Genomic DNA, 23831 nt, shown 5'->3' on the forward strand with positions numbered 1-23831 from the left:
TGTTAGATACACATACAATGTAACAACAAAAACTATGTTATTAACATTTTTAAAAAAGTATTTTTAGATAGCGGGGAAGGGAGGGAAAAAGGGAGAGAAACATCAGTGTGTGGTTGCCTCTTGCACAACCCTAACTGGGGACTTGGCCCTCAACCCAGGCATGTGTCCTGACTGGGAATCGAACCAGCAAACCTTTGTTTTGCAGGTTGGTGCTCAATTCACTGAAGCACACCAGCCAGGGCTGTTATTTACATGTTTAAGTCTGTTCTACATTAGGCAGACACAATACTAACTGTTGCAGACAAGACCCACCAAAGAATGCTAAAACAAATGGGCATACCTTCAGGAAAAATGGGATTATCTGCAGTCTAAAACTTTCTCCCCAAGATACTTATCACCTTCAAAGTGAACAACAGTAACATTGTAAATAGAAAACCAACAGGCACCACCATAACCAAATGATTAAGGTTAATAACAAGCAATCAAACACATTGATGTCACGTACCCCCTGGTTTTGTGGACTGAGGACACAGCATCACGTGTGGTATTTCTGCTTTAAAAGATGCAAATCTAAACTAATATACACTATACAGAATAACAGGCCGGAACTCAAGTGTCAAAGGCACAGAATCAGGAATTAAGAACTGTCACAATTTAGAGACTAGAGACACAACTAAATGAATGTGTAGAACAGAGAAAGGACATTAGAGAGTTCTAATGTCCTGTGAAACCTAAGTTAAGGTCCAGTTCAGTTAATACTACTGAACCTATGTTAATTTCTGGTTTGATCATTTTATTACGGTTACGTAAGTTGTTAGTATCAGAACAAACTAAAAGGTGTAAGTGCATTCCGTACATTCTTGGGCAATGTTTCTATAGTCTAAAATTATTTCAAGATATTAAGATGGTTTGTGAACACAAAGTAAAATCAGCTCTAGTTTTAATAAGGTAATTTTAAAAAATGAAACAATTAGGAAAATCAAACTATTAAATGAGCACTAAATTATACCATTTAGGGTAACTCATACAACAATCTTGTGTATCTTCAATATCTGTAAGATCAAATCAAAACATAATTCTGGTATTGGTGACCTTTCTGTTGTGGCTCAGTGGATTGAGTGATGGCCTGAGAATGGAAAGGTCACCAGTTCAATTTCCAGTCAGGGCACATGCCTAGGTTGCGGGCCAGGTCCCTAGCTGGGGGCAAGCAAAAGGCAACCAACTGATGTATCTCTTGCACATCAAGGTTTGTCTCCCTCTTCCCCTCCCTTTAAAATTAAATAAATAAAACTCTCAATCCAGGTTACACAAGTTTAAAAACACAAACAAAAATAAAGCCTGTTCTCTGCTTAAATGACTGAAAATACCATGTAATAAGAGATTCAGCAGTTTTCTTCTAAATCTGTCATAAGAAACACAACAATATCCAAAACTACTCCCTCTAGTTGGAATGTGTAAGATTTGGAGGCTTTTCTCAGCCTCAGAGAATATAAAATAGGATGAAACAGATCCTTCCACTTTCTGTCTATTGATTAAATCATTAATTATTCTCACCCTCTTTTAGGCTTCTGAAATTCACTATAAATGGACCAAAGGATAAAAGATGAAAATAAGAAAAAGGCGAAGCTCACAAAGATGAAGGTTCCTACAGACGATAAAGTCTCAGTTTAATGTCACTACCACAATCAGTAACTTCTATCGCTTCAAAAGACTGTAACTATATAAAACACCTTTTTGATCAAGTACTAGTGCCTTTTTAATATGAATCCCAAATTTCCTACTGCTGGATACCAAAGGTTATTTGATCAAGCACTGTAACTCCTTCCCCAAATTCCTTCCTATTGTTTACCCCCCAAATTTTAAAAACCATATCAATTAAGAACAGCTTTACAGTTGTGAACTGCACCTTTAAAAAAAAAGTATCAATGCATCCTGCCTGCATATCGAGGTAGAAAAGCCAGATGTTTATAAGCAGCAGTTTGAGATATGATAGAAAATCATCTAAGATTTGACAGAAAACTATAGATTTCCAATGTCTTATTCTTTGTGCCAAATTATTGTCTGTCAGTTGCAAACATGACACTTTGTAAAACAATTTATTAAACTCATTATTTTAAAATTCATTGACTTCAGAGAGAAAGAAATATCAGCATGCTGTTCTTATTTTTGCATTCACTAGTTGCTGCTTGTATGTGCCCTGACAAGGGATTGAGCCTATAGTCTTGAGGTATCAGGATGACGCTCAAACCAACTGACCTACCTGACCAGGTCAGGGCTAAAACAAATTTTAAAACAATATACTTCATATTCATGTCAAGATAGTGGCAGAGTATGTGCAAGCTACACTTGTCTCCTCCAAAGACCATAAAGAATTTATACTCAGTAAGAACAATTATTAATCTGAAATTATATTTCCAATTATGTGTATGTGGAGTATAAAGCAAAAACTGGATGTTAAGAAGCTTTCTATTCCAGCAGCTTTCCAAGCTCTTCCTGGGAATTTGGAAAATTTGTTATACATATTAAAAATTATCAAGAACATTTCACTGATGTGTTTTAATTAAGTTTTATATCTGACAAGTACAATTACGTTCTTACATGGTTATTACGTGAAGTTTTTCCACAGTTTCATACAATGACTTAGCATATTTATATCCATTGGCCACCTACCCTATTCTTCTCAAAATGAATTTAAAAAATTCACTTCCTAAGTTTTTAAACATAATATTCAATTTATTCAAGGATGTTAATTTTTTTAAAGAAGACAAACCATGTGTAATTTCTTCAAAACAAGATATACCACTATAAAAATGCCCAGCTTGCCACTGGAAAGCAGCTCAAAATGTAAAATTTTCCAAATCCAAGAGTTTATGCATGTATTTTTCTTGCAAGGGGAAACAAAAAAACAAACAAACAAAAAAAAAACAACCCTGAATTTATTTATAGAAAAGTGTGTATTTATTCTTATATGTTTAAAACTTCAGCCTTGGCTAGTGTGACTCAGTGGGCAGTATCAACTTCAACTAGCTAAAAGGGTGAGTTTTAAATAAATTCCACTATGATCTAGAAGCTACATATCTTTCAAGTTACTTACACAGCAATATTAATAATATTAATAACCTGATTCCTCAAGAACACCTTTTAAAAATTGTATACTTAATGACAGGGTAAAAAATGCATAGATGCACCTAGTTTCATAGATGAGGATTCCCTAAACCCCTTGAAAGATAAGAAGCTACACTGACAGCACAGTGATGGTGACTTATTCCCATGGAAGAAAAACCTTAAATCATAAGGGTTGTAAATTAGCATCTTTATCTAGCAAAGTGTTAAGATTTCATGCGGTAAGTTTTCATCCCAACACAGGATCCTACCTATTAAAAGAAAACTGCACTCAGAGAAAAACTGTAAAATATGTTAAGTGAAAAAGATGCACATTCTGATTCCTTTCACTCAGTGACTAATATTCATATACCACTGAAAATGGAACGCCTTAATACACTATTATGAAAGTACAACCAAAAAAATAGACAAACTGAGTTCAATCCGCTTTCAACCATTTTTTACAAGCTATAAAAATGTAAAATGGTAAAGCCCTCCATCAAAGCCATGTAAAAGTGATAAGCTCTTTTCTTGCTTCAGATTTATTACGAACATCTGTCCATTTAAACTACCTACACTGATCAGCAGAAAGACAGTCACTAAAGTACAAGCCTTGGCTTGTGTGGCTCAGTGGATTGAGTGCCAGCCTAAGAACCGAAGAGTCACTGGTTCAGTTCCTAGTCAGGGCACATGCCTGGGTTGCGGGCCAGGTCCCCAGTTGGGGGTGTATGTGAGGCAACCACACATTGATGCCTCCCTTTCTCCATCCTCTCCTCTCTCTCTAAAAACAAATAAATAAAAATCTTTAAACAAACAAACAAACAAACAAACAAACATGGTGAGAGCCAGCTTTAGCTCGGGTGATTACTTCGTCATGGCACACCCTAAAATACAAAACAGGGCAAAAGTAGGTTTACAGTTATGAGAACACAAGTTTATTCTTATTATTATTTATTAATTACTGAATTACTTTCCATACAGTCAACTCTAACCCTACTTTTGATCCACCCGTGTAGTACTCTTAAGTAGCTGTCCTCCTCCTCCTATTGTCCAAAGGAATCCAGAATATTTTTCCTAGTTACTCAATGGAATACTTGTGAGAACAAACAGGAAATTAAGAGGCAAATAGCTAAAAACAATTCAAAAGCAGGAATTCTTAACTAATGGTTCCCACAGATAGGTTAGAATCAGACTAATTTATTGCCTACAAGTTTAGTAATTTTAAGAGGAATGGATCTATAAGAACATTCATCTTTCTTAATATGACCTCAAACAGATACTGAACAAGAACTCTAAAAGATAATGCAGAAATGAAAACTTCATTAAGTTTATAGCATCATTTATAGAGCCCAATGCTGAAATCAGCCCAAATGTCCATTAATAAAAAGTGGTACGTGTTACATTATGTATGCACATACAGGATTATCATTCGGTCTTTAAAAAGAATGAAATTCTGATACATGTTAAAACATGGGACAAACCTTGGAAACATTTGCTAAGTGAAATAAATGAGACACCAGAACAAATATGGCATGACTGCCCATATATGGGATAACTAAAATAGGCAAATTCATTAAGACAGAAAGTGTAATAGTGGTAACAGGCACTGGGAGACTGGGGAGAGAGTGTTAATGATTAACAGGTAGTTTCAATTGGGGATGGTGAAAAAATTCTGGAGATGTACAGTGATGATGATTGTGCAGTACTGTGAATGTACTTACCAATACTGAATGGTAAATACTGTTACGTATTTTTTATAACAAAACAATTTTATTTTATTAAAGATTAAATAACTTTTCCTCTAACAAAAAACAATCAAATTAATTACATCCACCTTGCTTTAATAAAGTCTGTCCATTAAGTGTTTCCTATTGCTATATGGATACAAGCTAAGTATAATATTAGGCTCTGTCAGGTCTAAAGTAAACATCTCTTACAAAATTCCAACCTTAATGAAGTGGTAGGAAAATTCCTTTGTCAAATATTCATGATACTGAAATGTAATAGAATATTTTAAAATACTGCCTTAAAACACACACACACAAAAACACTGCCTTGTTTTTTAAGATATGAAATATACTTAATATTAATTATCTTTTTATTATCCCACTGTCATATAAAACACTGGCAAAATGATACAAACAGGTGCACCTATGAAATCTGAGATTAGTCTGATAATGCTTCAAACATTATATTCTATAGAAGGACAAAAAAAGGGAATTTCTCATGAATTTGCTTTAGACACCAGGGCTTAAGAGCCCCCAAACTTTAATTTTCTTTTCAAAAATTACCAACAAACACAGTTGATGTGGAAGAATGTTCAACAGCATCAGTCATTAGGGAAATACAAATTAAAACCAGGAAAAACCATTATATTATATGCACTGTAATGGCTAGAATTAAAAACACCATACCAAGTTTCAGTGAGGATGTAAAGCATATTAATATACTGCTAGTGGGAATGTAAAATGATACAACCATTTCGGAAACCAGTTGGATGGGCAGTTAATCATATACCTACCATATGATTCAGCCATTCTACTACTAGCTAATTAAGTGGGTGACAGATTTTGGGTGGAGGTAATCACAAGACGAAGATCTTATTATACTGGTGGTTTCATGGGTATATTCTTAAGTCAAAATTTACAAATTGTACACTTTAACACACGCAGTTTATTGTGCATGTCAAATTATATATATCTCAATAAAACAAACAAAAAAGAGCTAACGCAAATAATTTCTGAAAGCCAGTATCACTTAAAAGCAACAGACTGAACATGTGATCTTCAATACAAAAGCAGATCTTATGCATGGGAGTGACCCAATTAGTTCTGTTTCAAAAATATCATGCCAAATCCTTTGTGGTCACTATATAACACACAAAAGTGGGTATTAAGGAGCCCAGTTCGGAAGCTATTGCAGAAATTTTTAGAAGATAACTTGAGACTAGTATATGGTTATCTGGTGAAATGAAAAGAAATGGAGATACTTTTGTGGAAAAAGATTGCAACACACATGCTGTGTTTATTCATACCGAGTAAGCAGAAGCACAGACGACTTAACAAACATTATACCTCTTTATATCCCAATAACCCTGTGAAACAGTTAAGAGTCAAAGAGGTAATAACTTATGTAACTCATATAATAAATAATTCCATAGGAAAAGTACTGTATAAAACCTCATGGGTTATTGGCTTTGGTCTGTCAACTCCCTAAATTGTAACACAAAACTAAACAACTCAGAAACTCTGTCTAACTACCGTTAGTGACTAAACCTTCAAAATGGCCAATTATGATTTTATCACACCTCTTTTCAATGTCAGCATTTCATATCTGTCTCATAAAATGATCTATAAGCCATATGTCTCAATAAACAGCCTTTCGTATAAATCAAAAAAAAAAAAAAAGATACCTTTAAGCAGATTATTTCAGGGAGGAATAACGGAGTCCTTCAGTGTCTCCTCACCCCCACCTCTTTATAGTTTGAATTTTCTAATCAAGTACAAAAATTACTTTTAAATACATTTTATTTATTTACTTACTTATTTTAAGGAGAGGGGAAGGAAGGAAGAAAGAAAGAAAGGAGAGAAACATCACAGTTGCTCTAGCACAGACCCAACTGGGGACCTGGCCAGAAACCCAGGCTTGTGGCTGGACTGGGAATCAAACCGGTGACCTTTCTGTTTGGGGAACGACATCCAAACCACTGAGCCACAATAGTCAGCACATAAAACTTATTTTCAAAAATGCGGAGGTTACCTAAATAATAAATTTGATGTGCAGACAAGACAGATTCAACATCACTGATAATCCTAAGTATACTGTTAATTACTTCAGTGACTAGCAAACACTTGCTATCTGGAAACTGTTCTACATCACGTATTAAAATTTCCCCTTCAGCACCGACATGTGTGGCTCAGTTGGTTGGGTGCCAGCCTGCAAAGCCAAAGTTTGACCAGTCAAGGAACATGCCTAGGTTGCAGGTTTCTATCCCAATCAGGGCACAGGAGAAACAATCATCAATGTATCTCTCCCATCATGTTTCTCTCCCTTTCTTTCTCCCTCCTGTCCTCTATCTCTAAAAATATATAAAATAAAAGAGTTCCACTTCATCTTTTTTTAAGCAAATGGAGAATGGAGGGCTCCTGGGCACCAGTTTGGTGCAATGGTAGGAATCTGGCTTTCTTTTAATATGAAGGAAATTTATATTCCCAGGCTCCCCTGGGCAGAATGACTGCTTTTAATTGGTTTTTGGACTTAAAAGAAACTGCTGAGTCCTGGCAGGTGTGGTTCAGTGGTTGGAGCATCATCCCGTAACTGAAAGTTTGCAGGTTTAATTCCTAGCCAGGGTCCATACCCAGGTTGTGGGTTTATCCCTAGTCTGGACGCATATGATCCCCAGTCCCGGCACAGATCCTTAGTCTGGGCGCATACGGAGGCAGCCAATTGATGCTTCTCTTGCACCAGTTTCTCTCACATTGATGTTTTTCTCTCTCTCCCTTCCCCTCACCCTTCCTCTCTCTCCACTTCATCTTTTTAAATCAAAAACATTTAGTTGATTTATAACTCATCTTACAAATATTCACTTCAAAACTTAGCCTCAAAGATATTAATTTTATTTATACATAAATTATAAGAGCAAAAATATTGGGAAAGTCATTATGTCCTTAAAGTAGAGGAATGAAGTGAACTGGGGAACATTAACTCAGTAATATGCAATTCATTAACTGAATGATTATATACCGACACCTATATACCAAGCGGTAAGAATGCAATCAAGACATTCTCTGGTCCCTTAACACCATTAAGCTAACATTTTGGGATAAGAGAACAAATGAGAAAAATAAACAATGACAGCCAAGTGTGATAAGTGTTATGGTGGGAAGGGTGGGGGAGACTTCAAATAGTAACATTTTTTCTGACCTAAAGCAAAAATGATAAAAAACAGAGCAATGTAGTAAGTTTTTTGTATTACATAAAGCTAAATTTATTAAAATGTTTTATTATGAGGTTGTATCTCCATTTCATTTTAAAATTAAAATGACATTTAATTAAATGTTCACTGACATTTTATTAATCTATGATCTACTGGAACAGGGTATACTAAAGTTACACCTAACAAAAGACATCTAACCTAGTCTAGATTTGTCAGATTGTCCCAGCAAAGTGCTTTAGACAAGAGACCTACATTAAAAATACCATTACCCGAAAAGAACATGTGAAAATTAACATATGCTTATAGACAAGCACCTGAAATGAGATAAAAAAATTTGCTACATTGGGAAAAAAATGTACAAAATTTATTTTGACTTGCTATTTGTATACTAAACCTATCCCCTCTTTAAAATGCAACAAGCATTGCAATTTGTGTGAATGAGTTTGTTTAAAGGGCCCAACCTAGTTATTACTATTTCCTTCTTTTATCTCATTCAGAACTCGTTATATATACACTAACTTAATGTTCTCATAGTATTTCTTTCTTACATACCTATTTTATCTTCTGACCAACAGCAGTTTCATGCACGGATATCTTAATATCTAACAGTGCTTTGTATGAAGCAGATAATATATGCCCCAAGTAAATAAATATATATGCAAAGGAAGATGGTCAGAGTAAAAAGTGGCAGTGACAGCTTTACAAGAAATGACAATTAAAGATAAAAGGAATGCACAGTATTTGGGGGATTATCCTAATTTATTTCCAATACTAAAGTTACTAAAAGATGAAGGAAAATTAATGTTCAGAAATGTTAACCTCTTTTGTGAAATATAAATCTTAAGCCCAGAGAAGCCTCCAAGGATTGACAATGGTAAAAATAATTGTAAATTCTGGCTGCGTAGCTCAGTCGGTTAGAGCATCACCCCAATATGCCAAGGCCGCTGGGTCAATTACCCACTCAGGGCATATGTGAGAATCAACCAACAAATGCATAAATAAATACATGAAATGACAAATCGATGTTTCTCCCCCTCCACCCTTAAAATAAATAAAGTAATAAAAACAACAATTATATGCTCTGACCGATGTAGCTTAGTGGGTTGGGCATTGTCCCCGCAAACTGCAAGGTTGCCAGTTCTATTCCTGATCAATGCACATGCCTGGGTTGCTGGCCAGGTCCCTGGTTGGGGACATGCCATGCCAGAGGCAATCAATGTGATGTTTCTTGCATATTTATGTTTCTCTTTCTTTTTCCCTTCCTTCTCCTCTATGTAAATAAAATATAGTACTGAATTTATTTCCCAATGTTTTGCAAATGAGAGCAATTACCTTAAACAAGAACGTGCATAATTAAATCCATTGTGCAAATTTGTTGTTGCATACCTAATTCTCTAGGAACCATTTTGCATGATCTTCCAATAATGAACCTCTCAAAAACCCCAGAAGTTATACCACACTTTTTCCTCCATGTAATGTCTTCACTGACAATGGCAAACAAACATGGGTGATAGAGCAATTTCAGGTACTTCTAGAAAGTTTATACCACACTTAATCTTAACACTAGTGCTGAAAGAAAATGTAGGGAGAAAAGTGATTTTAACGAGTTTTTTTTTAGTAAGTATAGCTTGCAGAGAAACAAAGAGGTTTCTCACCAAGACAGAACACATAAATTAAACAGAAGTTTATGTCAGGCAGAATAAATCACTACCCCTTCACCTCCAGTTTTTTCAAAGACCATGATTAGTTTCCAGAAGTAAACAGTCTTATTCCCCGTGAAGTATTTTATATTTAATACTTACATATTAATATATGGGAGCTCTTATGACTTCTTAATAACCATACATATCATTCCTATTCATGTAGAAAGCTAAAAATGGTCAAATCCTCAGGGAGTCCACTATCCTCTAATTTTTTCAATAACAAATATAATCATCACTTTGATAAGCTAGTATAATTTTAAATCATTAAAAAAAATTTAAGTTGGAAAAGGTCATGGAAGATCATCTAGTACAATCCTTAGGTGGTAAGAAGCAGGGGTCTAGGTGTTTAGAAGCAAGAGGGACTTAAACTATAGTAAAATTGTACTGAAGTAAAAAAGTAAACACTTTCTTTTTTTGGCATGGTAAGCCATGGCCAAAGTTAAATTTGAAGCTGAAACCACATGTATCAAACAGCAGAAGTAAAAGGAATAAGGACAGCATTAAAGTCCCTCAAGAGCGATAGGTAAGTGCAAAGAACCTATCTGGGCCACACAGTCAAATTGTACTTAAGTTTCTAAGGTCACAGAACATGATCAAAAATGGTTTCAATCCAAAAGAAAACATTTGAGGCGCTACTTCCCCTTACACCATCATTCTTTCTCTTTTTAAAAAGAGACTTTATTTCTTAGAGAGGAGGAAAGGAAGGGGGAGGGATAGGGAGGGAGAGAGAGAGAGAGAGAGAGAGAGAGAGAGAGAGAGAGAGAGAGAGAGAGAGAGAGAGAGAGAGAGAGAGAGAGAGAGAGAGAGAGAGAGAAAGAGATACATTGATAGGGTGCTTCTCACCCGACCCCAGGCTGGGGACCTGGCTCTTAACCCAGGCATGTGCCCTGACCGGGAATTGAACCAGCTACCCTTTGGTTCATAGGCCAGAGCTCAATTCACCATACCAGCCAGGGCCTTTTTTTTTTTTTTAATGATTTTATTTATTTGTAGAGAGAGGGGAAGGGAAGGAGCAAAACATCAATGTGAGAGAGAAACATTGATAGGTTGCCTCTCACACATCCCACCAACCGGGGATCTGGCCCATAACCCAGGCATGTGCACTGACCTGGAATTGAACCAGTGACCTTTCATTTTGTGGGACAATGTTCAGCCAACTGAGCCATGCCAGTCAGGGCCTGCACTATCATTCTTAATCTTTGGTTTATGGTATAATAGAAGAAATGTTGTAAACCCCATTATAAAGTCCAGGCACCTATTTGTATTTTTCAGAGATTAAACAAGTGATATAAAGGCAATAAAGGCAGTATATGAAAAACGAAATCAAATGCAAAGAATTCCAACAGACTAACCTTGCCCCAGGTTTCTTGAACTATGACTACTTTAATCAAAATACTACAAAGGGAAAAGTTAAATGCAGGGTGGGCCAAAGTAGCATATAATTCTTTGTGTGGAAAATAATACAATAATTAGCCCTGACCAGTATGGCTCTGGGATTGAGCACCAGCCTAAGAACTGGAAGGTCGTAGGTTTGATTCCCAGTCAGGGCACACACCTGGGCCCCCAATTCGGGGTACATGAGAGGCAAACTGATCGATGTTATCTCTCACATTGATGTTTCTCTCTCTCTTTCTCCCTCTCTGAAATACATAAAGCCTTAAAAAAGAATAGAATAATTAATAATAACAAGAATAAACTGTTTCATACTCACAACTATAAACCTACTTTTGCCTCACCCTTTATAACACCAGCCATCAATACATCTTCATGTTCTGATGTTTCCTTATTTTAGATGTTGACCTCTTACAATTCAAAAGGTAGAGGCTTGTTATTTTTAAAACGTGTTTTTTTCATTTGCTCTTTTAAATTTGTGTATTATTCCATGTGTTAAAATATTCAGTACTTGTGAGTTACTGTCTGGTAAATTCAAAACAATGTGTAGGGCACATATTCAAATTTCATTCACTTCAGGCATGGTTCCAGAGTAACTATGAATTGATACATATTTTTCATCACAGTATTTATTGTAAAAAAAAAAAAAGTTTGGTTTCCTCTTTCCCCCGGAAGATAACCTTATAAACAACCTGCCTTGCCACATGATAAAATCAGTAATCTCCATTAGGGCATAAACTAAATTCAATACACCTGCCACCCAAATACTCAACTGTAATTAAAATACCAAGATTAATAAAATTTCTCTATATCTACAATTTTGTAAAACATTTTCCTACCTTCACACTGGTTCCTTGGAAGAATCTTCCATCTTGTTTTTATCACATTTTCCAAAATTTGTAGTCCATAATACTGAAAATTGGATTAACAGAAGCACGTGAATAAATTGCTGTAAGACTAGCAACTTTCAGGATTCACAATTGGACAGACATTCACATCTAAAGTTTCAAAAACATTATGCTACGAAGTTTAGTTACATATATTAAACAAGGATCTATTCACCCATATACTGAGTTTTCATGCATTTTCCTCATTTTATTGTTTACTACTCTATTTAACGTCCTGCTGTTTATACATGCTCACACCAGGAAGAAGAACCAAATAAAAAGCCCTTTTGCAGCCAAATGGGCTTATCTGTAGAAGGAAAAGTAGCAGCCAGATATGAATTCACAGCATAAATGACTGCTCAAAGGCTCACGTACTTTTAACACGACCAGGCTCCTAAGAATTTAGCAGCTTGGATGCTCTCAAGCTTCCTACCATCTTCTAGGAGTTGTAAGCTCTTGGCCAAGCATTAAAGTACTGTCAAAGATACTTTCTATAGAAAGTGTTTACAAACATCACTGGTGTGTTACTTAAGGAGCAGCAAGACAGCCCATGGGTTTTACTTTAAATTTTAACCCCACCCTTATAGTTGCTATTTCTACTAATTTAAAGATAAACTTTTGTGCACAGTCAAAAATAATATACAAGTGCCTGTTGCAATCTGTATCTACCTTTCAGGTATTCCTTCCTAAATATAAAAGTTGTAACTAAAATTGTAAGGAAGTTAATAAAGGGATACCACTTTCAAGCCATTTTATCCCCCCTGCTGATTACTCACTCTAAATAGTCAAGAATGTTTATAACAATTTATAATGCTACAGGGGTTTTAACCCAAAATTATTATCATGACCAATTAGTGTGGATAGACAGGAGGAAGAAAAAGGACAAAATTATTGTGGTATGTTTCAACTGGTTGAATTAGGGAAGAATCAGCTATAATACCTGAAAGGTACTCACTCACATATAGACATATTAACCTCAGATTGCAAGTTTTGGCTGAGAATAAGAGTTCATCTTTAAAATGGTTAGTCATCACACAATAAAATAGGAGCATTAGTATTTCAACCAAAGGGATCATGTGAATGCTCATTTTATCCAAAGCACAATATAGACTGTCCCAAACTACATTGTGCTCAAACAGTAAATGTTTTTGCTGTTTTCTTTCATTTTAAGATTTCATATTTTTCAGGAAAAATTTCAACAAACCCTACATTTGCAAAACATTCCTTAAAAATAAAGAATTCCAAAACAATAACAAGGCCAAAGCAAAATTCTGAAAATATAAATTTGATGCCAGTAAAAAGTTTCATAATCAGCAGTAAATAGTGAAGCTTTTTGTATCTGGTTTATTTACACCTCTCTATAGGTCTAAGTCTCAGAAAAATGTAAATAAAAGCAAAAATGGAAGCTTGTGATAAGACTGAAATTCTAAAGTAACTTAAAAAAAAATACCGCTCTAAAAACTTTAATTTTCTAAGCACGAAATCAGACTGTTTTAGCAAGTCAAAACAATGTACTTGTTCCTACATGGACTATATCCTCTTACTAATTCTCAACTGATTAAAAAGACCTTTAAAATTAACAAAACGTACCAGAAAAATTAATAATTTTAATAACATTACCATATTTTAATCAATGTTTTTCAGCTTACATTCCTTAATTGAAGGATACACTCCCCTTCCTTTTTTGTTATATTTATTTTCTGCTTCCTTTATGTTTGACACTTTGTTACCTAAATTACTAACCTCCAAGTCCTTTCTCCAACTGTAAAAAGGTGGCATAAGCTTGCAGAAGACACAACTCATTGTTGCTTCTTTCTGCCAAGGGAGTGGAGGCAGAAGCCCAATAAAAACTTTTCACAAATTAGGTCAAAGGAGTACATAGATCACCATCATAATATCCTAAAATCCAATCTCTCCTAGACATTAAGACTCTACACACGAAGAGAATTCACGTATATGTTTTTTAAAGTAGCTTGATTCAAAAATCTTTAATGTCAAATCTGAAGGCCAATGACAAATGACTACTTTGAAAATACCCAAATCCAATCATTTTAAAGAATTACATTTCTGCTTTACATCTCAGGATTTGGAAAATCCACTGCCGAGTTATGAAGATGAGGGACAGGTAACAGCAAAGACTAAATGAAAAAAACAAATACATGAAATGATCCCTATGGTAGAAATTTCTATTGAGCCCTTAGAAATGCTTATTTTATGCATTGACTTCCCCTTTCCCCTCCCACCACCCATGAAACAAAAACAATTGATGAACAGAATTCAGTTAAAGGGAATCAAAAGGGTAGACCTTGTGGAGGCCTGCCGTCAAAGCCTAGCTGTGTCAGTTGCACAGGAAGACACCCCTTTTCTTCCTATTACAAGCAATCAACATAATGGAACATTATGATTAATATCAGGTAGTGTTAACATCTTTAAAGAAAAAAAAAATGATTGCATAAAAGCCAAATGTCATAGTGCATAAATTTAGCACCAAATCATTTGCAATTTATGTAAATTGAAGAATTCTTTACCTGTTGCTTTCTTTCTGTTCCTCTAATCATCTCATTTTTCACAAGACAAATTTGAGTTTTTAAAAATACTGTTGATAAATCAACTTAAACATTAGTAATGTCTGTCAGTATAAAAAGCAAAATTTACCAGGCAAGCAAACAGGCAAACACTGTTATGTTACTTAAGGTTAGCACTTTGAGGAAGTTCTGAACTGTATTTTTGCCCTAAAATTTACAAGATGTCAAAACTAATTAATATTTAAAAACTGTTAATTAACACAGTCTGATGTCAGAAACAGATGTGAACATGGCTATTTTCTGTTTTAACACAATATATATACCAAGTAGAGAAACCTTGTGTGTATTAAACAGAATGCCATGCATGGTTATTTTATTACATTAATTAAATTTAAAGAGAAGTGTGTATCATCAAGCCTAAAACAGTCAAAACACATTTTGATCAACCCTTCTGTTCAAACGTAAGAAAAAAGGACCCAATTATAACATTTTCAATTGCAAATAAAATCTGAGTGCTGTCCCATTAAAAGCATTGGTACCACAGAGTAGGGTTTTACACTGCCCATACAACTTGGTGTTGGAGGTGCCTAGCCTGTATTATATTGATTACTTGCCCAAAATAATTCCTGATGTTATGTTTCAACTCTGAGTAACATTCAGAATTAATGCTACTTAGAACTATATACAGTCTAAAAAGAAAAGAAAAAAAAAATCTAACAAAAAAACAACAACAACAACAAAAAAAAACCCCACAAAAAAGCCACCTTGCATACTAGTCCCAATTACAAAGCTTCATAATTCTTAGGACTATTTGCAAGAATTAATTCTATGTTAAGACTAAATTTTGAAATAAGTTAACAATATTAAATGATTTGAGATAACAAATGCTCATACAAGAAATGAGATACCTTCCTCAAAGTTTGACTGGAAAAAAAGAAGATATAAATGGATTTTAAAACCACCACTTGCTTACTTTCGTGTTCATGTTCTGTGAAAATTCCAAAATTGTGTCAACTCTTGTCCATGCATCAGGATGCTCCTTTAAATGTGTCAGTACTTCTTGAGCCATTCTTTGCTAAAACATTATACAAAAAGAATTTTCAACTCACTTGTTCTTTTAAATCATTTATTAAAATGGTATTGAGCAAGGCACAAATCCTGACAGTGATTCTAACAACTTTCAAAAATATTCAAGTAATTATTAGTCTTTACAGAAATAAAAATGTGTTCGTTATCATTCTTAAACTTCAACTAAAATTGAGGATATTCATTCACTTGAAACAAAATAGCCTTTTTGGGGTAATATGCTTTATTTGGTATTCTCAAAATTGGAAGGAAATTCAACCAATGCTAACAAAAATCTATTCTGACCGAGGTTCTCAGCACTTGCAATCAACCAAAAGCAACAAAAAATTCATCTACTTTAATTATATAATGTTATAAATTCTGCTTTACAATAGTCCCCAAGCTATCTCTAACAAAATTTATCTATAAGAGTATTGCATGGGAAGACAAATATAAACTAGGTCCAAGTAATACTACAAATGCCAAATACCTGTACATACATATAGAATATTAAGACACTTAAGACTTTTTAAATATTATCTTCTACATTTACCCTTCTCCATTTTCTGAATGTCCTCTGATTTCATATATTAAATCGTAGCTTATTTTGAAAACTTTCTCTTTTGAATTTTCAAAAATGCAAATCAAGAAATAATATTAAACCTACACACCCATTATCTAGGATGTGTCTGTTTTTCTTTTAAACATAAAAGATCTAAAACTTATGGAGGTCACGTTTTACAAGTTTCTCCAGTGTCATTTCCTTCCTTTGTTCCTTGAGAGATAATCACTCTCTTGGATTTGTTCTTTTCCTGCCCATATTTTCAAAGCACTTGTATAAATTTCATTAAAAATACAGTTGTGAAGTTATTAAATTTCATATAAATAGAATTTCTTCTGAAATTTGCTCCTTCCATTTGCTATAACCCTCCTCCCCAAGCTTTACTGAGGTATGACTGAAATGGACAGTTTTAAAAATCTAGCCATGTTGACATTATTTATCTAGGTTTAAAAAAACAACAAAACCATAGTTTCCCATATATGAACAAAGGACATTAATTCTAGTAATGATTTTTCCCCAAGAAGCAACAGCTTAATCTTTTTCACCTTTAATGGCTGTTTTGTAGCTCAACTGGACCCTCTCTAATTACCTTTTACATATTTCTATCACATGCTGTAAGCAGTAGTTTGACGGTTTTAAAATTTGTCAAATACCCTTTTGTTGGACTTAAGTCTAATTTATTTGATCAAGGGTGTAAATCAATGGTTATAAAACAAGAAGCATCAAAAAAGGGGGAAGAGAAGCATACTTATTTCCATTTCTGACAGACACCTCATGATCTTTAACTTGGCTTTAATCCAATTTACCAAAAAAAAACAAACAAAAAAAAACCTTAGTCCTACTTCAGCTTTGATGTTGAGAATTACTTTCCTCAGTAGCAGTTATAACACCATATTCATGATTTCTCCCATTAATCAACAAGCAACATATCCTGCTTATTGTCTTCTTTAAAACGTCTGAATTAAACTGAAGTTTGATAGTGGTTCTGTACCTGACAAGACTACCATAACCCTCACGGAACTTCAAAAGAAAAACCAGCTGCCTGGGTTTCATCTAAGGGTCTGGGGTTAGAGCTACACAGTGTAAGCTCAGAAAATACAATTTACACACACACGTATATTTTTAAATTTGATTCCATTAAGGAGCAACACTTGCATTATATAATAACTCACAAGGTAGAAAGAGTAGTGATGTGAGTTATCTAGAACTAAAGCACATTTTAGCAGTGTTTTGATGATCTCATTGAGAATCTCTAAATATTCATTCTAACTAGACAGACTTGCATATAAAATAGTAACAAATATCAAGAGAAGAGGATATATAAAAAAATCCATGCCTAGTAAAGTTATTTGGTCAAGATACTGTCAGATCTTTTGAAGTAATAAGCATTCTACATATAAGTGAATACTTCCCACACTTTCACCATTCATTTCAATCTCTGCAAAAATCATGTTTCCTTTTAGTTTTTCTTATAGTTGTGATTTTATCCTCCAAGTTAATTCTAGTATTTGCATACTAGTGTCTTTTATTTTTCCCTAATCCCACTATTCTTATAAAATATTCTTTTATTTACTTACTTAAAACTCCAAAGAAGTCAAAAAAGACATAAAGGGAAAATAGAGAGAAAAATCTGGCATCTCCCTGTTACTAACGGAATGGTGCAAGTATTCTAGTTGCTAAGCAATAGATTAAGAGTTCAAGACACTTAACACAATATTGGAAAAAACACCCAACTCTTCCATATCTTCTTCCCCTGGTTGCCTACTTGGCTAAAAATAGAAAAATGCTTATAACAGAAGGTAGTCCTAATGTTACCCTGCTAATACCCTACTATACTCCCCTCATCTAGGTAAAAGTTGTGCCTATAGATTTAAAAGCCACCCTAATAATTTCTTCTCTAAAGTTACGCAGTTCTTTTAAAATAAACAATGAGATTACATCACATATGCTAAATCTTCATACTCTCAAATGTACTCTTTAAACAGAATTCTAAGTATCAGATACTCTAACAGGTGCTTTATAAACCTCATCCTCCAATCTCCTGAAAAATAAGTTAATAGCTTGCAGATGAGATACTACAACAATGACCAGAAAACTTATTGGAATAAAATTAAGATAGCTAACACTAAAAACATGTTTTGCACTACTTTTTATTCAAAACCAAGACACCCCCTCTCCAAAAGAGGTGGTTGTTAAAAAACAGACTGAACTAGAAGTTTAAAGACATGATTTTTAGAAAGAGTTAACTGATTTTAAGCTCTAAACCTTTTTTATCTATAACAAAGATCAGTTTAATGTTTATGCAACTGATTTGTCACATGACATCTAAACATAAAATCCTTACTTTTGGGGGAAGTTAATTTAATTTTGCTTTTATAAATAAAAAATAACTATATTTTTCTAAACCTACTGTTTATTAAAGTCATATTTAAAGCAAATCATTAAATCTCAATACTGTAAAACATTATTAAAAGGAGAATTACTCCTACAGTTTTCATGATAAAAATTACTGCTACTTCTCAATTATAAGCCTAGAAGAACACCAGTCTCTTCATTTATTCATAATACTTTTAGATATTGTAAACCAAGTTACAAAAGAACAAAGATTAAACAGCAGTAACTGAATGTGAAAAATTAAATGTCCATTTTCCTAACAGCTACAGACTTGTGCCTCTAATATATTTAAAGCTGAGCCCAGCTTTACTTCATGCATTTCAACCTTACTTCCATACTTTCTTCAGGAAACAGCTGCTTTGCATACATTCATGTTAAAATGAAATGAAGCTTAACACTCCATGTTGAATGTACAGCACAAGGGAACTACATATGCGTGATAAATACAGACAGAATACTTTTTCAGGAGTGCTTTTGGAGACAAAAACTTTGATCAACAGCCCCTAGGACTATAAAACAGGACTAATGAGCTTACAAAAATCACTGCAGAGAAACTTTTCCTACTCATACAACTTTCATGGCCCCCTTTCATTTAAAATTTTCTTTTACTGACAAGATTTTTTTAATGCAACAGAAACTGTTCACTCGAGATTAACTTCAAAGGGTAGTTTCAAGATTGTCCACTGTCTTGTAACATATACATTTAAAAAACTTATAAATAATCCTGCCTCACCTATCTCACGATTATTAAAAATAGATTATGTGTAAGATAATTCCCTGCATTAACAGTACCACTTTCACAAGCGCCAAAATTCAAATAACAAAGACGTTTGGTATTGTTGGATTTTTAAAACAAGTTTGTATCTGTGGAATACTTCTGTAATTGTAATGTTTTAAGGATAAAAGAATCATATTAACTCTAAATATATTAAATATATATAAGGTACATACAACTCAATATCTACACAACATTTAATACATTGCACTCTTTTATTAAATGGAATAAATGTTTAACAGAACAAGCATAAGAATAATATCATCTCACTCTCACCATGTCAAAATACAATCCAATTTCTTTCTCTAGACATTTCTCATTAGTTAATATATAATTCTGTTAATACGAACTATGGAATACTTTTTAAATGGCGATAATTTAAAATTGTATTCAAAACCCAACAACTTTGTTACACTGGAACGTTGTAAAGTTTTGATCAGCTACTTTACCTGGGCTCCTTCTCCATGGTATAAGCAATTCACCACATTGTCCAAAAGGTTGATATCCAGTTTTTGGCTGAAATCAAGCAGCTGACGAGCTGCATGGTCTGCTAACATTGTCATAATTGCTGGCATAGATTACTGAAAATAAAGAAAAAAAATGTAAGTAGCCTATGAAATTTTGATATCATCAGTAAAAACTTTCTACTCAAGTTATTTTACTTCAACTGAGATAGTGAAAAGCAAATAAAAGCTTAAGTTACTTAGCTATCCCATAACCCTATTAATTAGGGTCCATTCAACTTTTCTAGACCCCAGAGAAACTGTACTGTTCTCTACTAACATGTATTTAAAGTTACCCTAACCTCTTTTTTAAATGAATCTATTAAGAACTCATGGCCCTAAAAACCAATACATTCAGTTTTGATCTCAAATTTTTAAGTACAGATGAACTTCAAGGGAACAGCCCCCTCCCCATAAGTAGGGTCTTCTAATTCAGTAAAAATTCACTTCCCCTCATTTCATGTTACCTTAGTTTCTAAGGTATGATAAAAAGGCAAGGAGATGCTAAAAATTAAATGTGGCACACAAATTTTGCTATTGTATATATCAATGATTAGCAGGAACCACCAATCTAACAAATTTGGTAACCTAAATTTCAACCCTCAATGAATATGGGGATTAAAATTGCAAACATACAAATCCCCTGAATATCCGGTCTAGAAAAAACTTTATGGTAATGTCAATCAAGATTTTTTTTTCTCAAATTTCCAGGTATTCACTGGCAAAGTAAAAGCTGTCAAGCGTGCCAACTATTTTCCAAATAAAAATAAGTTCTATGACAACAGAAAATGAGCTTCTTCACCTCAAAAATGTACTGGCTAAAACTTACTGGTTCATATGCAGTGTTATCTATCCTTTTAAGAGGATTCCACTCCAAGATGCTGGCACACATCCACATTTTTGTTGTCCAGCATTTTAAGAATCTTTCCTTTGCTTTTCCTCAAAGCCAGTGCTACTTAAGTCTTACTGGCTAAGTCAGTACTCCTTTATATTTTTGGGTCCAGATGCCTTACAATCAGAGGATGATAGCTACTGCCAAATTAAAAAGCTCACAATTTTGAATACAATTACAAAAAAAAAAGATTCAGGATACTTCGAAAGCCAGGCATGAAACCTCAGGTTAAGAACCCTTGGCTTACTATTTGGACCCAAAAAGGTCAGATGGTCATCTCTACTTCTTCCCCTCTTAAAAACCTTCCAGGATCAGGAAATGGGTGACTAATTTAATTACGTTTGGACAAATTAGCTAGATAGGAAAAAGGCTTTATTTCTTGGTTATTTTATAGCATTTAAAAATGACCTTAAAAATAACGGCAACTTCTATTTTAATTTATTTAATGATAATGCCAGTTACAAATTAGAAGTCAAAGGATGAGTCAAACATAATGTAAAAATCAGGAAATTAAAATTTGAAGGATTTTACTCCTATGAAGTCTTTTGATCCATTAATGACAGTAAAACTGTTGACATTTTGAAAACCTTTATAGAAGTTATTAAACATGTTTTAAATACAGAATACCTGACATACACAACAAAAACCTTTGATCTAAATACTAATATAGAGTTGAGGCTGAAAAGCAGTGCCCACAAAGCACCAAGATCTACACATCGAGTTTTCGATTTTTTTGGTCAAAGATTGAACCAACTTTCCTATTTAGCCCCACCTATCATAATTTAATAGCCAAAGCAAAAGACTGAATATTAAAGTTTCATTTTAAGTATATTGTCCTCACATGGTTCTTGAGCTAAATTCTGCGAAAAATCAGGTTTAAAATACAAGCTTGTGTTAAATTGAAGAGTTTGCAATCTTTAGAACTAGCGGCTATCTTCGAAATGACCTACCTATTCTTGAACTGGACGTAGTACAGAAATGGCGGCTTTCTGGCCAATGCCGAGCACACTTAGTCCCCCAAATCAAAGAGCGTCCAAAACATTCTTTCCACTAACAGTAGTGTCCCACGCACTTACAATATACAACCAAACAGAAACAGCCATAGCGAGAGGTGAAACCACAAACGCTTTTTCTCTTGGAACACTCAATCCTAAAATCCACTCACTGGATAGCAAATACAAGAGATTATCCAGCAATGTGGTGACTCTAACAAGTGACAACCAAAATACCTTCACTGCCACTTCAAACTCAATAGGCAGGCAGCTAGCTCCCATCCAGAAACAAGAAAAACCGTTGGTTAATTAACTACACATACTAGGTTAAAATAAATAAACACTAAAAACAAGTCGCTAGAAGGAGAAAGACTGCTACCTTAGGTGTGTGGGTAACTGCTTGCTTCATTCAGTAGAAACACACCTCGCTAAGGCCCGCCCTCCCCTCGCTTCCCACCCAAACCGATTTGCAGCACTTCTAACTATAGCATACAGGAGCACGCACTCACCCCGCCCATACTCGGAGGAGGCAAAACCAGGCGCCCGAAGTTCACCGCCCCATTCTCTATGCAGCATGGCCTCTCCGTGATGAGAGGAGGTCCCGGCTGGACACATCTTTAATGCTTCCTCTACTACACCACTTCCTTCCACCCACGCCAAACTCAGGAGGCAACGGAATGAGGGAGAATCAAGGCATCATCCACTACACAGTACTAGCAGTAAAAATTCGATCACAACTCTTAAGCTGCCGAAAACAAACTACAGTGCAGATCCTTGAAAAATTAACTAACCTTTCCTACTTCTAATCCTATGATGCAAAAAATAAAGAAGAAAACAAAGAAAGGAAAAAGAAAAATCCAAAGATTTTTGAGTTTCCCAGCAGGAGGAGCAGGGACTCGACAGCCCCTCCCTCACCCGATCCCAAGCTCTCCACCGAGCGGCCACGTGATGCAGGCGGACGTTTCAATGCTGCTGCACTAAATATTTCTGGAAACTTCCACTCCTAATAATTCACAGAGATATTCCTCAAATCACCCCAACTTCTCTCCAGCCCCTTGGGCTGGGGAAGCCCTTCCACCCCCCGCGCCGGGGCCCTGGTTCACTATCGTGTTCCTCGCTTTTCTCCACCGTCACTCACACACGCGAATGACCCAGCAAGCGCTCCTCTCCCGCGGCCGCCACCCCGCCTCCATCTCCCAGTGGCAGAAGCGGCTCCATTCAATCGCAGGTTCCGCTGTGGGCCCGCCGCCGCCTCCCCGGCTCGCTTCCCGCGGCCGCCGCCGCGCCCCACGCCGGCCTCCTCCCGCCCGGCCGCGCCGCCGCCCGTCCCCCGGCCCCGAAGACACAGTCGACTTACCCAGAGATCGAACCAACTGCTTCTTCCTTCCTTGTCGGGGGATTAGGGAGAGGGAAGGTGGGGAGAAGGGACAGGGGAGGAAGTCAAGGTGGGTTTCAGTTTTCCCACCTTAAAAAAAGAAAATTTTTAAAAAAAGGAGATAAGGGCAAAAAAATAAAGGCTCAACAATATTTAGTATTCAGGGACACTTCACCCCGACACACACACACACACACACACACATACACACACACACACCCGCTCCCTCCGAAAAACAAGGGGAATTAATCTGGGGAATAAATGCTCCCGCCTGGCTGGGGAGTAAGGGAAGGGGGAGGGGAACGGGGTCAAGTCCCAAAGATTCAGCCCCAGGGGGACCCTCCAGCTACAGGCGGCAGCAGGAGCGGCAGGAGTAGGGGTACAAAGTCCACACGGTCGGGGGACGCTCTGCTGCCAGTTGCAGTCCGACTTCCCCTACCAAAATACGGCTCCCTCTCTCACGCGGCTCCGGCGCTGGGCCCCCCCCCACCCCGGCTCGCCTAAACTTTCCCCCCTTCTCCTCCTCAGCGACTGGTGGTTCCCCCCTCCCCCTCTGGGTGGTTGCACGGACTGCAGCAGCACGGACTGGAAGAGGCACCGCCGCCGGGGCTGTAGCTACTGTTGCTCTTGCTGATGCTGTAGCTCCCGCTGCTCCTGCCGCGGCCGCTGCAGCCGCTTCTCCCCCTCCTCCTAGTGCCTCAAACTCGGAACCGGTTGAAACCGGTTCA

General features: G+C 35.8%; 1 protein-coding gene across 1 annotated transcript in view; it reads right to left on the reverse strand.

The window, feature by feature from the left end:
- Positions 1-23571, reverse strand: part of XPO1 (exportin 1) — a 40134-nt gene extending 16563 nt beyond the window's left edge. Inside the window, exons 1-4 of the mRNA XM_090281355.1 lie at positions 23086-23571; positions 19791-19922; positions 15519-15620; positions 11973-12045 (exon numbers count right to left, since the gene is read on the reverse strand). Of these exons, the coding sequence (XP_090137481.1) occupies positions 11973-12045; positions 15519-15620; positions 19791-19916 (301 nt within the window). The 5' untranslated portion in view covers positions 19917-19922; positions 23086-23571. The remainder of the gene's footprint in view (positions 1-11972; positions 12046-15518; positions 15621-19790; positions 19923-23085) is intronic.
- Positions 23572-23831: the final 260 nt, after the last annotated feature.

This window comes from Furipterus horrens, unplaced genomic scaffold (genome assembly GCF_987537825.1).
Source record: "Furipterus horrens unplaced genomic scaffold, mFurHor1.1.pri manual_scaffold_6, whole genome shotgun sequence".
NCBI lineage: Eukaryota > Metazoa > Chordata > Mammalia > Chiroptera > Furipteridae > Furipterus > Furipterus horrens.